This window comes from Rhopalosiphum padi, chromosome 2 (genome assembly GCF_020882245.1).
Source record: "Rhopalosiphum padi isolate XX-2018 chromosome 2, ASM2088224v1, whole genome shotgun sequence".
NCBI lineage: Eukaryota > Metazoa > Arthropoda > Insecta > Hemiptera > Aphididae > Rhopalosiphum > Rhopalosiphum padi.
This window is the reverse complement of record NC_083598.1, coordinates 37,138,427-37,153,369: the sequence shown is the minus strand read 5'-3', so window position 1 is coordinate 37,153,369 and position 14,943 is coordinate 37,138,427. Positions and strand designations below refer to the sequence as shown.

Here is a 14,943-nt window from a genome sequence, read left to right as displayed (position 1 = left end):
GGAAATTATGATGACTGTATGAGTAGTAGACAAGTACTCTAGTTTAATGTTATACATTTCATAATATAATGTTTGATTTTGTCGAACATTATCGCTGCTTCTCATGTATAATTTCTGTTAGGTTATATCAGAGGTTCCCAACCTTTTTTGATTCACGACACTTTTAGTCATTTTCTTAAAAATTCCGGGTGGCCTATAGACTAAAACTATATTTCAAATAATTTCGCAACACCCTGATTGGGAATCTGGGTTATACAGACTAACAGAAATTGATCTTCGTGGCTATTCATGATTAATATTTAATTTTATGTATAAAATCATTATATCAAAAAAACTTTTTAATATTGACAAAATAATGTTTCTATTTCGAGTTACTAAAACCATAAGGTTCTCTTTTGATAATATTAATCTGATTATGAAACTCATACGTCATAATAAATAGTCGGGGACACTTAAACTCATAACTGGCATCCAAATATCCGATTGCCGCTGTGTTGCTACCCGCACACTCACTGTAGGTAATGGACTTATGGTCAATGGTTCTCAACTTGTGGCTTTGCACGGGTGCATGACGTGTTTACTGTTAGAGGTTCGAGAACACATTAGATGAATTTACCGCTAGGATCGCGACGGTTACATGTTAGTTTAGTGTTTACCACAAAAAAAGTTGTTTCATGTCTTTCGATCATGATTAAAGATATAGTTAAGTATATCTTTAAATTAAACTAATTAAAGACTTTAATCGACAATCGTGCTCCCAATTATGATGTGACCATAATAAGATTTTAATATATTTTTTTCTAAAACAAGATGATTTTCAACTCTCTTTTTAACGCTATCATAAACAACGTAAAAATATATTTGAATACGTTTTTTAGTTAGTTTTAAAATATTAATGAGTAATTACTTTTACAATTATTTAAAAACATAAAAAATGATTTCTTGCGAGTGCATTTTTTCCATGTTCTGCATAAACTAAGTGGGGGGTACCTCATTGGTACAAATAGTGAGAGTAGTAAAAGGATTTTTAAAAAATTTCATTTTAAATAGATGGGCTCACACAAAGATTTTGTCTCGGCAAATGGAAATTAAATATTTATGGGGTATATAATATATTATATTAATCAATACAATTTACAGTAAGTTCCCTATTTAAATTTTATTTAAACTTAAAAATCATTCAATCTACAAAAATGTTTTGTAGATTGTATACCTTAACTGTGTATAAACACTATACACTATACAGCAGAGTCAATCTTTCGATGGTAGGAAAAAAAGTCTTGGGAGGGAAGTTCAAATTAGAATATTTTAAATAAAACTTATATAATCCCTCTGTATGATCTTTTATGATATAAACTTATATTTAATCACTGTATATGTTAGTTTGAAACGTATAGTTTTTCTGACATAATATATTTTATATAATTTTTGGCTACTATTTTTTTTGAATGTTTGTTTTATATATTTATTAGCTATTATTATTATAAATGTACTAGATTTTTTTAGAAAACATTTACAGTTTTACAGAGCGATTATATAAGTTTAATTTAAAATATGCCAATTTGTATTTTTTTTCCGGGGACTTCGCCAATTGTTCGGCACTAGGCGCAGACCGCAACACAACATGCGTTTGAAGAATTTTTTTAGTGTGGTTCTATCGGCGTATACGTTTGATCCGTGTTAACCATCTACACCAACGACTAAAACCACTAATTTGGATATATTTTTCAACTCCGTTGAGACCATAGACGTATGGTTATACGACTAATGTCTATGGTTGGGACAATCGTGGCGGACCGCAATCGGATTTCGATTTCAAGCGTCATCACCTTATAATGTTCGGCATCAAGAGGTAGTCTTATCAGTCGACCTACAGCGGATAATAAATCGCACGACTCGTAATCAAGTCAAAATCCATAGTACCACATTTATAATTGGTCAATTATACAGAGTACAGACAATAATTTGTTGTATACTAATGCTTAAACAATTGTGAATCGTAAGACAAATGTTATATTAACAGTAGCTAACTTCTCATGGATAATATAAACTAACAAAAATATTTAACAATATTATTAGAGCTATTAAGGATGGCTATCCCCCAATTCCAGTACATTATATTTCTACATAACATGCTTTAGTTATGTTTATGTGTAAAAATCATATTATATTTATTGATGATTATTAACTGGTGTCAAAACAAAAACGATAGTAACACTCTGAAGACACATCAATACAAATAATAGTACCTATAACATCAAAGTACGCCTAACATGAAACAACAACATAATATTTGAAACCAGACTCCAGAAAGAGGGATTGCGCTCTGTTAAACTATCTCTACAGAAGATGGATTTTATTCATTCTTCAGAGTTCAGAGATTAATGAAACAAATTATTAGTACCTATGGGTAATGAATAAAACAAGAAAAAGTTAAATCATAAAATAAAAAATTAGTAACATAAAGTAGTGTCAATGCAAATTAAGACAACATTTTAATCAACAAAATATTTTTATTAATAACACAATAAGTAAATATTAATATTCTAATTAAAATTTGAAAGGAAATAATATTGGAATTAAATTAAAAAGGTTGACTTAAAAATTAACAAATAACTAAAATAAAACATAGATTAGATACATAAACTTAATAAAATTGTAAATAATAGGTATTTAAAATTAACTGTATTCAAATAATCCAAAAATTAACAAATTGCAACAAATAATGTGGTTTGAAAAAAAAATACTGTTGGATATGGTTCATTTGAGCCATGCAAGAAACATAGTTTATAAGGTTGACGTCCTAAAATATAAGCACCAAACTCAAACTAAAATGTTCATCATTAAATCAGGTACAAATTTGGCTTAAGAAATAACAAACAAACAAATGATATGACCATTGACACGTACACGTTGATGTGATATGTTATTAAAATATTATCTGATGTTAATGATGAAGTTTTCATTTTAAAATATTTATTATATACATTTTAACCGAATATTCGATACTTTAATTATTATTAAACATGAAAATTAACACATATATCATAGATTTAAAAGAACCCGTTTTTTAAACTCCAACAGATTAATATCTGTGAGTAAAAATGTAAATAAAAACACTGAAAATAAATGAACATTTAGAATTTTAAATGAAAAGCATAAATGAATATTATATTAATATTCATATTTGAGCTTATTAAAATATATTTTTACACAAAAGAAAAGTGTAAAAGGATAATTTAAAATTTTGTAACAATTTTCCAGACTTGTAGAAACGAACCATAATAATAATTTGGTTGATTTCATTAATTATGGTTATTATTTTTTGGTGATATAATTAAATCACTATACTATGATCTTAGTTTGGTTAATAAGAGTCCCACAACCTTTTAAGAAAAAAAAAATATAAATAGGATATACTATCCCACAAGTTTTGAAATTTTTTTCTTGCACGATAATAAAGAATAATAATGTAACTTTTAAAGTTAGTATAATAAATATCACTTGAAGCTAGCAGAGAATGCTTGTTGAGTAGGCATTAGTACATCATTAGAATCAAAGAAGGCATTCTGTTTTCCACCTAAAATACATAATAAATTAAACAAATAGCATACTAATTGGAATAATGTCTGATACCTATTTCCTATCATATTGATGACATTTTCAATAAGTATTACTGATTTTCAAAACAATAATTTGTTTATGTTTAATAGAGATATTTACTATGTAATTATTAGTTACTAATTAATATTAACATAAATTTAACTGAATAGTATTTCATCAATTGTATTTACCAAGACTATTGTTGTTATTAGCCATTTGGTTCATAGACATTGAAATTGAATTCGGAGATTTACTACCAGGCGATAATAAATTATCCAAGTCTATATTTAGACCCTTTACTCCACTCCATGTGCTGCCCAGCTACAAAATAAAAATTGTCATAAAATACACGATTAATTTATTTTTGTAACTAAAGTTTAAATTCCAGAAAAAATATTTTGTTTATATTTGAATAAATTTTAATAAAATAAATATTTAAAAATCACATGAATAAAATTGCATATAAGACTACTATTATTTTTCTAATCTTAAAAAAATCCACAGACAATTGAACCATTATTTATAAAATTGATTTTAATAGACTATTTTTAGATTTTATTAGTTATTATAACAATAACCTAAATTACCTGTAATTTATTTAAGCTTCCTGAAGATTGATTTTCTGTGTTACTATTCTGAGCAAATGTTACCGGTTGAATCATTTGATTCAATGGCAAGGAAGACCCTGTAAATTGCAAAGGTCTTGTTTATACACACAATTACTAACATAACAAAGGAATATAAAAATAAATAAATAATGCAAGATGAGAATTAAAATAAATTATTATTTTTAATTTATATTAAATTAAAAACTGACAATATTTTTTCTTTAATCAGAATATACAAATTTTATCGAATTGAAATATTAATATCATTATGAGAACATATTTTGATCACCAACAACATTTCTATAAAGTAACAGAACTTGAATGGCAAATTGTCTTGCTTCTTGATTGACTTCATTATCAACTTTATTCAATACTCCTTCAGATGTGACAACGTTTTCCAACCACATTACAAATTCAACTAATGAGCTTCCCAAATCAACTAATCTAGATTTAGGCACAGACAACAAGACGGCAGCTAGACAGCCCATAACGGCAATTCTTATCTTAACGTCTTTATGAAATCTTAATGACCATGTCCATTCTAAAAGCTCTACACCCATACGGGTTGCATGCGTAGAATTAACTGCACAGCATAGGATAACTGATAAAGAATTTAATAAATGTACACCAAGAATGTTTAACTGTTTGGCATTATCAATTTGTTGAGAAACAATTGGTTCAATTAAATTCCCACGAATAAGAGGGAAGAAAAATGCATCAGCTATAGATACAAAACGATTACTTTGACATTTTATAGGTTTTCTAGGATTGGAAATTATTCTGGTCTTTAACTGAACTCTTTTTTTGATAATATCTTCCCAATACTTTGAAGTATTCACTTCTGTGATTTGTTCTTCTTGTTTCTCTTCAATCTTTTGAAAGCCTGATAATTCTTTAGCAGAACCAGTTAATACATTTAGTATTAAAATGCGATGAGAAACTGCATATTTACCGATAGAATCATAAAAAAGGTGGCAAAGGTGTTTAGCACAATCATAAGGAAAAGTAGTTACTACAGCAACAGCAGATTGATATCTCAGGCTCTCAAAATTATCTTTGTAAAATTGTTGTTCCATACTGATTAATAACGTCAACAGCTCAATGGCAAATGAAATGTCATCATTGGGCAATTGTGATTTAATAAGACTTTCAGATGCTTCTAAACTGCCAAGCCACACCTTACTATCTTTTTGTTCATTGAAACCATCAATAAGATCACGTACATACTTAGGTCTATTTTTTACATCCATTTCAACATCATTAGATAAATCATACGGCTCAAATTCATCATCATCGCTATCTAAAATATTTTCGATTGTATTGTTTGTGTTTTCCACTATTTTTTCATGACATGTACTTTTTGTATTGGAACATGGAGTTTTGATAATCTTTAAGTCTTTAAAAAAGTTTTTTAACATTTTAAAAGCATCATTAAATACTAATTCATTGCTATTTTTAAAATCTTTTAATTCGTTCAATGATTTTACTATCAATTTAGATTCTTCCTGTAATTTGTCGTACTCAAAATTTAAAGTTGGTGCCCCTTCTTTTTCATTCCGCTTTACAAGACCAATAATAATCTCTGCCACTATCATTCCTATGGTTCGAACTTTTTCTTCTGAACTCTCTAGATGAATTGGAACACCTTCAAAGAGTTTAATCTCAAGATTTCTTTTAAACTCATCATCCAATGCTATATTTGATAGACATACTGAACCAATAATAATAAGTTTTGATAAGTATAAATGTTGTTCAAAAGGTGTATGAGACAAAGCACTTTTATCTCCCCAAATTTGAACAAGGTCTAAGATTATGGTACTTAATATATTAGAATTAGAATGTTTTTGAACCAAGTATAAATAGTTCATTAGATTTAATACTATATTGTTGTCTTCATGATAAAAAAGAAATATCATTTTTTTGCACAAAGTATAATTCCAGTTAGGTACATCACTCACTGCATTTGAAATAAGATTATATAATGAATTAGATGTTGATAATTTACGACAAAACAAATAACCAAGTCTATCGATTGCTCGTCGGTCAACTTCTGAGAGAATATTCCTTATAATGACAGCATAGTTTTCATCTAAACACCAACATTCTAAAATTTCCAAAGAAGTAGCAAAATCATTTTGAAGATAAGAAGCAATAGTTTTGCCAAAAATGATTGAAAGTGGCTTTGTATTAGGTTTTTTGTTTTCCAAAATATAAAATTGGCTCAATTGATCGATGACAAACAATATATGATACATTATTCTATTAGAAAATTCTACAGGTGTAAACAATTTAGGTATATTCTTGCCAACTTTATTGGCAAGTCTATGTGGCAACGACAATACAAATTCAATAACGACCATAAAACGATTATGGTTAGAATTTAAAGTTTCAGTGATTAATGAAGATTTTATAAAATCACTTGTTAATATTAAGCTGATTAATTCTATGGCATTATCAGTTTTAAAAGATAATACATTTGAAGTGACATAGTTCAATAAAATATGTAGTGATATGTCTAACATTTCCAAAGTACCACCGTCCGGAGCAAATATTGGTGAAATTAAATCGATGTAATCAACAAAATTAATTTGTTCTAAAATTATTTCAAGTATTTGGCTGTATACTTTGATAACTTGAGAATAATTTGGGTAACAATCGAGTTTTGTAAATTTTTGTGGAGTCATTGGACCTGGCAAATATTCAATAAATTCTTGCAAAATTCTTTTAATATTTGAATCTGAACGTTGGTGAATGGATTCTAGAAGTGTCTTCAACATCATTCCAGTTGCTGAAAAGTTATAATAAAAAAAATCCAGTTTTCTAACCTTATCTGTATAAAATATTAAAGAAACCAACTTCTACAAAAATTATAAAGCGCAATTCAACTGTTCCAATATAATTAATTAATTGAAATAGCTAATAACATTTCTGTTAAAAATAGATGATAGGCATATTACCTGTGTTATCTAAAGCGTCAAAGTTCAAATCTAACAAGTTACGGCTTGTTCCATTTGTAGATGTCTGTGGTAACGATGTTAGGAGATCAGAGTTAGAAATAGTTTTTTGGTTAGCTAAAAAAACAATAATTTAGTTTATATTATAACTGTCAGTTATTAACTGATATTAATCAGAAATTGAATGAGAAAAAAACTTACATAAATTAGTTGAATTGCTGTTTAAAGACATAGATTGAGTAAATGCTGAACTAAAATCAGCAAATTCATCATTAGTGGTACTGAAACAAGAAAAAATTATATTTTATGATTATTATGTTCTATAATAGACTTTGAATACTTAGTAGTAAGTATTTGCATGATTAAATTTAGTAGTCTTAGAACAGTTTAAGCATAAAAATTACAATCTTACTATCTTACTACAATTTTAGTATCATAAAATCAAATACTATTTTTGCTTGTTTACAATGAATGGTAATGCTATTTTGCTAGTTAACATAATGTTATATAATATTATTATATCTAACTACACTCTAATCAACTTTAGGATACATCGATTCGCGCATGCACAAATAATCATTGAATGTTGCCTGATTTCATTAGTTAATTAATGGGGATTGATATGATTGTTTATTTTCACCGTTCAAATTGCTTTACAATTATAAACTGTCAACACGCGTATTGAAGGCAGAACTATTGATAACTGATAGTGGGGGACAGCATTGATAAAGTATCATGAACATGATATATTTAATTTCAATAAAAAAGTAAATTTTGAAGAAAAAAAGTATTTTATTGTCATTTTGAGATATTTTTTTAAAATTAGTAAAACCGGTTTCCAACTTATTCATCTTTATTGCATATTTGTAACTTAATTGTGAATATTTTTGTCTTATTTTTTCAATATAATTACATGTTGGAGTAAAATTTATTTTAAAACTACTTAGGAATTTGTATTTGTTTATAATGAAAATGCCATCGGTACAGAAAAAATGAAAAAAATAACATTTTTTTTAACAATTTTATTTCCAAGCCCAATTTATAAATTATAAATATCCAATTACCTATTATTTTCTACTGCAGTGTCAATATTAGGAGCAGCACTAAAAACTGCATTAAAATCTCCAAAATCATTTGATTGCTTATTGCTGTTGCCTACAATATTCAACAAATCAACAGAGCTTGTTTCTGTATCTAAAGGATTATTGGTAGACACTGGAGAGTTGATCACAGTTTGTGTTTTGCCATAATGTGCAGCTGCACCCAAATCAATGCGTTTAATAGGTGTTCTATGTTTAGCTGGACTTTGAATTTTGGTAGGTGACATACTATGATCTTTATAAGCTTCTGCAGATGGTTTATGTGGTAAATCAAGTTCTGGTTCTGAATCCACTATATCATTTTCATCACTATAAAAATATCACACAATAATGCATAAGCTAATATAAATATTGGTAATTAAAATATTAATCATTCACCAAAAGTTAATCTAATAATAACCTATAGATTCCTACCTATATATTCTATAAAGTTAGTGAGGAACCTCAAGCATTTTATATGTGGGTATGGCTTTTTTACATTGCGTACTAACAAATGGTTGACACTAGGTTAGGGACAGATGGCTGATTGTTGCCAGACAAAAACTGGTTGCTGCCGAGGTTCCTTCGTAATGTGAATAAAATACAATATACCTACTTTAATGTAGATATTTATATATATATTTACCTGTTATTAGGCGATTCTTCAAAACCTAGAGTACTAGCACTTTTTTTGTCACTAAATTCATTATTACTGTCTTTTTTCCACCTAGGTGCATCATCCCACTTTTCAACTCCTAATTAATAAAATATTCACTGTAAAAATTAATTCTTAACTATCAAATTTCATATTACCTGATCCTTTATAACCCATAGCTTCACTGGATAGTCCAATATATTTGTCTTTATTTTTTTTAGCTTTTTTTCTTTCTTCTCGCAACTTATCATCATCTTGTACAAAATCAATCAGCTCCCTCACTTTATGCCTATAGATAATTAATTACAATATATTTAAATTTAATTTTGTTTAGGTAATCTAAATTATAATACAACATTTATACCTTATATTTATTCCTTGATCTTTACCAAATTCATCAACAAAAGAATAGTTTTCTAATCCTCTTAAATCATAAATATGTTCACGTGCTGATGTAACCACTCTTTCAGATCCGTTTTTAACTAGATAATTTAGCAATAATAGACTCTGAAAAAAATATAACAAATTATTATATATCATAAATAATTATTACATTATTTAATAAATACTAAATAACTTAAATTGGATATGAAGATAATACATATTAAGATTGTGTTACAGTTATTATAAGACCATAAAATATTACCAATAGATAAATGTAATTTTAAATATATTTTATACTATATATCCTATAGAAAATAATCATAGATAATTTATATTGAACCAGTATAATGAATTTAATAATGAGTTTTTTTGATAATGAAGTTAAAAATGAGGTATAATAATGTGTAATTATGTTATACCCAATTAAAAAGTTAATAACATAAATTAATTTAATTGCAATGGAAATCAAAAAGTTCAATAAAATGATAAATGAGTATAAAAAAAATATGTAAAAATTAATTTTTCTTATGCATACATATTTTATTTGGCTATTTTATAATATCACTCACCTTGTAAGTCCTTCGCCAGTTTTTCTTGTTCTCGTGTAACATTCGTTTCCATAACATTCCCATAACTTCGGGGAAATGCTCAAACATAAATGTTGCTTGTGCTACTTCTTGCATTAAGTTACCTGTAAATTGAAAATATAGAGATTATATAAAGACCAATACACCAAATACATAATATAGTAAGACAAAAATTATACTAATGGTAATTTTAAAATTAAACCCAGCTTAAACATTATATTTAAACTAAGAAACTGAGTATGTATTAAATTAATTTATATGAGTATAATGAAAAAAACAGAAAAGTAAAAATTAATTGTTTGTAGAATATAAACTTATTATAGGTGTGTTATTATTTCCTATCTATAAAAAATAGATCCATATTCTTAACTGAGTGAAAAGTAAAAGTAATAATTTAATTATGATTATTTATTTTAGATACTATAGAAGAATAAAAAACACCAAAAAATGCACAAAAGAACAAAATGTATAATGAAGAACTATTTTACCTGTTGGACCCCAAGCTTCATCATTAGTGGCTTCTCTAACTTTAGCTTCAATTTCTGTATAGTTGAGGACTACATTGGTCCTAAAAATATAAAAAGTTTATGTTAATTCAATAATCACTACTAACAGCAGTAACCAATCAGTGGATGGTAAAGGATAGATCATGGCAAGTTATAGTCTGTATTCAATACTCACACTTTATCGGCGAGTTCTCGAACTTTCCACATATTGTGTTAGTGGCGAGTGTGATAATGACGCGGTTGTACCTGCAGAGTTCGACTATTCGGTAGAGGAAATCAACGAAATACCAATAAACAAAAACCTTTCGTCCGCTGCCAACTACCATACGCGGCTATCGACGACACATCGCCGTCGTTGAATTATAATTGCTGACTGTACGTGACACTCGCGAAGGTGTTCATGCGGCAGTGGCGGAGAGGGCGTCGTATACACCAGTTGTGTTACAACAATAATAATATAATATTATTATTATTTATTATCAATTAAAAACCAGACGCACGACACCGACAGTGACGACGACGAGAAGTGAAGAACGGACGACGGCGGGCGGCGGTGATGACGATGTTCTGACCGGACCCGTTGAAAAATTCTTTTGTAGGCCCTTTCTCGGACTATCGAGTTTGACGACGGTCGATGATTTTGTATCGTTTCAACGGGTGGGCCACGACGTCAGTGCCTACCTGTACGGCACAAGTCGTGGAACTCTAAGCGACGGTGGCGGCGGTGGAGAGAGAACGTACAAAAGACGGTGCTCAGAACGCTATCGGTATAACAACACACTAGCAGGTCGCCGTCGTAATCACTAATCACTATTAAACTATTGCTATTATACGCGTTCCTTGCCACTAATATCAACTGCTTCAATAATAATGAATATGTATTGTGTATGGTGTATAAAAGTGATATTATTATTGTTGTGTTGTCGTAGCGCGGGACGTCGCCGCCGACACTAGGTAGCGCCACCGTTGAGGAGTCGACGGAAAATTCAATCCCTCGTGAGTCGTGATTTTCACCTTTCAAATTGAATGATATTATTGGCGGCATTGCCATTGCGGCACTTTAGTATTTAATTTTATACTTGGGTGGGATTCTGGTGCGATAATATTGGACGGCGTTTACTGTTTAAATATTTATATTATCGTTACCTATAATATTTCAAAATCGTTTACTCATTTGTCGTTAGTCGTTCTTCGTCGACACTCGTTACTATAAATAATAAATTTAATTAGATCGCAAACCGCCGACGTAGTAGAGTTATTGGTGCGGACAATGTACAGGTCGTATGATTAGGTATATTATGCATATTACGCCGCGTATAAGGTATATACTAGTTGTGCGTACCTATACGATATTACAACGGCGAAAGCGCGAAAGGTCGACCGCGGTTGCTTATAGCGGCGATTGGGAGGGGGCGACTTTCACGCATTATATTTCGTTCGCTTTTGATACAGACCCAGTTAATAGATTTGTGACTTGTTCGGTGCTATTATGTGTATCGTCCACTCCGACGTAATCGTGATTATCAATGTAGGTAGGTACTAGGTAGTAACTGGTGTTTGCTAGAAAACCGTGAGGATAGTGATAGATTTATTTTATTGTTCAATAAACGATATAAGCTCGGCATTAAACTTATAATTATTATATTTAATATTTATATTAAGTGATGAATTATTTTGAATTATTGATGACTTGAAATTACTTGTCAATGTCTCTAAATTATATAATCTGTTTCTATCTATATGGTTGTAATTTGTAAATTTTAAATATTTTTTTAAGAATAGGCTGTTAAATTTTATTGATTATTACACTAATATGTCAAATTATTTTTATATTAAAATTGTAACGCTGTTTTTAATTTTTAATTTTAATTTAGTATACTGATGTGTAACATACGTTTTGCTGCTATAAATCGTTTTTTTTTTTTGTAAATGGAGTTTACTCCGTATGGAATAAATAAATAAATAAATAAATAAATAAATAGTGAGAAATAACGCTGAATGCATTACGCAGGTACCGAAGAGTAACAGACTGCCCTACAGATTACTTTATTCCTAATTAAAATATTATAACAATTTATAAATTAATATTATATATATATTATACATGCTATAGGAAGTTTAATATTTAATAATAATTTAAAAAAGTCGTTATATCACTGGATAATCTTTCGCTCCTGCAGGCTACTACTCATATTAGGTATACTTATCATTGCTCATTTGTATTGTTTCCCTGTCACTATAAATTTATATTAATTGTTAATTGTGCCGGAGAACAGGTATAAATATTCTTGACTTAACCCTCTCCAGCGCAGTGATAATTTTATAGAATTAATTAACAGTGATGAATGATGATGTAGGCAGTTAAGCATTTAGGCTACGAATAACACGAGTGGTTATGTTATATTCTTCAATTTCTTCTATAAATAATTTATATATAAAAATACATACAAACAATATTACATTTATTAAAATATAAATAATTAACCTTACCAAAGCTATTGTTGGTTGGTTGATCCATACCAAAATTTGGGTAGTATGCTTCGATTGATTCGTATTTAGAAGAAATGCGAATACATTAAACCTTTCATAGCGCAGTTTTTTGGTAGCAAATGTCTCATTAGAAGAACAAAAAATCAAAAACAGAACAAAATGTCTCAAAAGGGAACAAATTATCCCGCGGAACAAAATATCACCTTAGGTGGTACCATATGTATTATTTAAAAGACAAAGTAATTGTAATAAATCAAAATTTAAATTCATTGATTAAAGTACAAGTACTTATAAATATTAATGTGAATTTATCTTTTTATAAGCACCAATTAGAAATAGACGAAATTACATAAGTAGCTAGTGTGAAATTTTTTACATAGAATGAAAAAAATATGAATATGTAGCCCTCATTCTCTTCCAAAAAAATTGGCCTAAGTTTATGCCTATAATATTATAGTTATTACACTAGGTTTTATTTTAGATTTTAGTAATTTTCTTGTTAATAAATCAAATAAACATTTTAGATACAAGAATCCTAAGAACTAATAATTGAGTTATTCCATAGTATTTCATTCTTAAATCTTACTTTCAATTTCATTGTGGTTTATGCGGTTTATAAATTTATATTATTTCGTTATATTTTTTACTGTTTTAGAATTTTGCCTTTGGTCGATACAATCCGATAATTTTTCAATATTTCAAAAACAATAGCATAATAAAGTAAGAAGTATAACTTTAGAAAATTAGCAAAAAATAAAAATGTCTCTCTGTTCCTAAATTAGACAATATTGTCTTATGATGAAGAAACCTGAAGATTTAAGTGATTTAATTGAAATATGTCTAGTTATTAAATTTTGAACAATGTGTATTCTTGCAATTTTTTTGTAGCTAAACAATTACCAATGATTATTATTTTAAGGGTGAAGTAATTGGGGTAGCTTCAAGGATTTATTTGGTGTGTCAAAACTCAATACGTTCTGGGTTATTTCATAATAGGTTAGTATTAATAAAACGAATACAGGTATATGTATATTATGTACGATCGTAAAGACGGTGATTGAATAAAATATTAGGTATAGTGTAACCAATACAATATTATTATTACGTGCGGAACGTGTTAATGGATGTTATTATAATATAATATTATTTTTTAGCGTCATCCGGTCCATCATAGTCGACGATGTTATTGTTTTTTTTTTCCAAAAATGGTCGTGCAAAAATTCTTTTATATCCGGTTTCCAGACTCCACGATCGGAGCGGGACATACCGGACGTGCATCATGCTAACATCCCCATAATAGGTAATAATATGTTTATAAATACGTAGATATTTACATAAGATATACATATAAATATGTAATATTAATATTATAATAATACAGGTTTTATTACCTAGATATGTGTGAACATATTGGTGAAAATAGGAAGGAGTAGTTACTATTGCATCGAATACTTGGTCCTCCAAAAATATTCGTCTCCGTGTCGAATATATATAATGTACCTTGCAAGTTACAATACGGCAATTAATATTCTTTGTTGTAATTATGTTTTATTTATTATTTTCTATAATATATTGTTTTGCGAGGCATATGTGTCCACCGCCTACCTTTATGGCTTTGGATATTTGCGTCCAGTAGTGGTTTTTATCCATTTACTATAATATGTAATATGTGTTTCGAACTTTTTTCATTTTTTTTTCAATTCCAAATATAAAAGTTGAAAATGTATGTGCATCTATATCAATATACTTGAGTTATAGACGATATAGTATAGCCGTCACTGTTTGCGTCTTTAGCGTTTACAGAGTTTGAACATTTTGACATACATTTTATTCCACCGAAGTAAGTTTATATAAACACCGCTTTGTTTAATATAATATATATTTATTGTAGTATATAACATATAATACGTTCGTTTTTTTATGTATTCTTGTATATAAATATGAACCTTAATTTTTTAACAATGTCACTCGATTCAACGGTTATGTCAAGGTTATGAAGTGAAAGATAACAACAATGCTATTATACTAATATTATTATTCACTGCAAGAATGATAATTAAATAGAAAATTTAGATTC

The 14,943-nt window shown here is 28.4% G+C and overlaps 1 protein-coding gene and 1 long non-coding RNA gene across 4 annotated transcripts; one reads left to right on the top strand and one right to left on the bottom strand.

The window, feature by feature from the left end:
• Window positions 1-4,368: 4,368 nt before the first annotated feature.
• LOC132919861 (telomere length regulation protein TEL2 homolog) lies at window positions 4,369-11,273 on the bottom strand. The gene is made up of 10 exons (XM_060981755.1): window positions 10,552-11,273; window positions 10,359-10,438; window positions 9,853-9,974; window positions 9,264-9,406; window positions 9,058-9,188; window positions 8,891-8,999; window positions 8,230-8,574; window positions 7,367-7,446; window positions 7,169-7,282; window positions 4,369-6,999 (listed from the first exon to the last, which is right to left on the bottom strand). Exons 1-10 carry the CDS (start codon window positions 10,581-10,583, stop codon window positions 4,478-4,480), a joined length of 3,678 nt encoding a protein of 1,225 aa, XP_060837738.1. The 5' UTR covers window positions 10,584-11,273; the 3' UTR covers window positions 4,369-4,477.
• A 178-nt stretch (window positions 11,274-11,451) lies between these two features.
• LOC132919862 (uncharacterized) lies at window positions 11,452-14,876 on the top strand. 3 transcript variants are annotated; one of them, XR_009660677.1, is made up of 5 exons: window positions 11,452-11,908; window positions 13,522-13,586; window positions 13,786-13,862; window positions 14,021-14,166; window positions 14,262-14,876. It is a non-coding gene; the product is annotated as an uncharacterized LOC132919862 (long non-coding RNA). The 3 variants fall into 3 exon arrangements; XR_009660678.1 differs by having other exon boundaries at window positions 14,248-14,876; XR_009660679.1 differs by lacking the exon at window positions 13,522-13,586.
• Window positions 14,877-14,943: the final 67 nt, after the last annotated feature.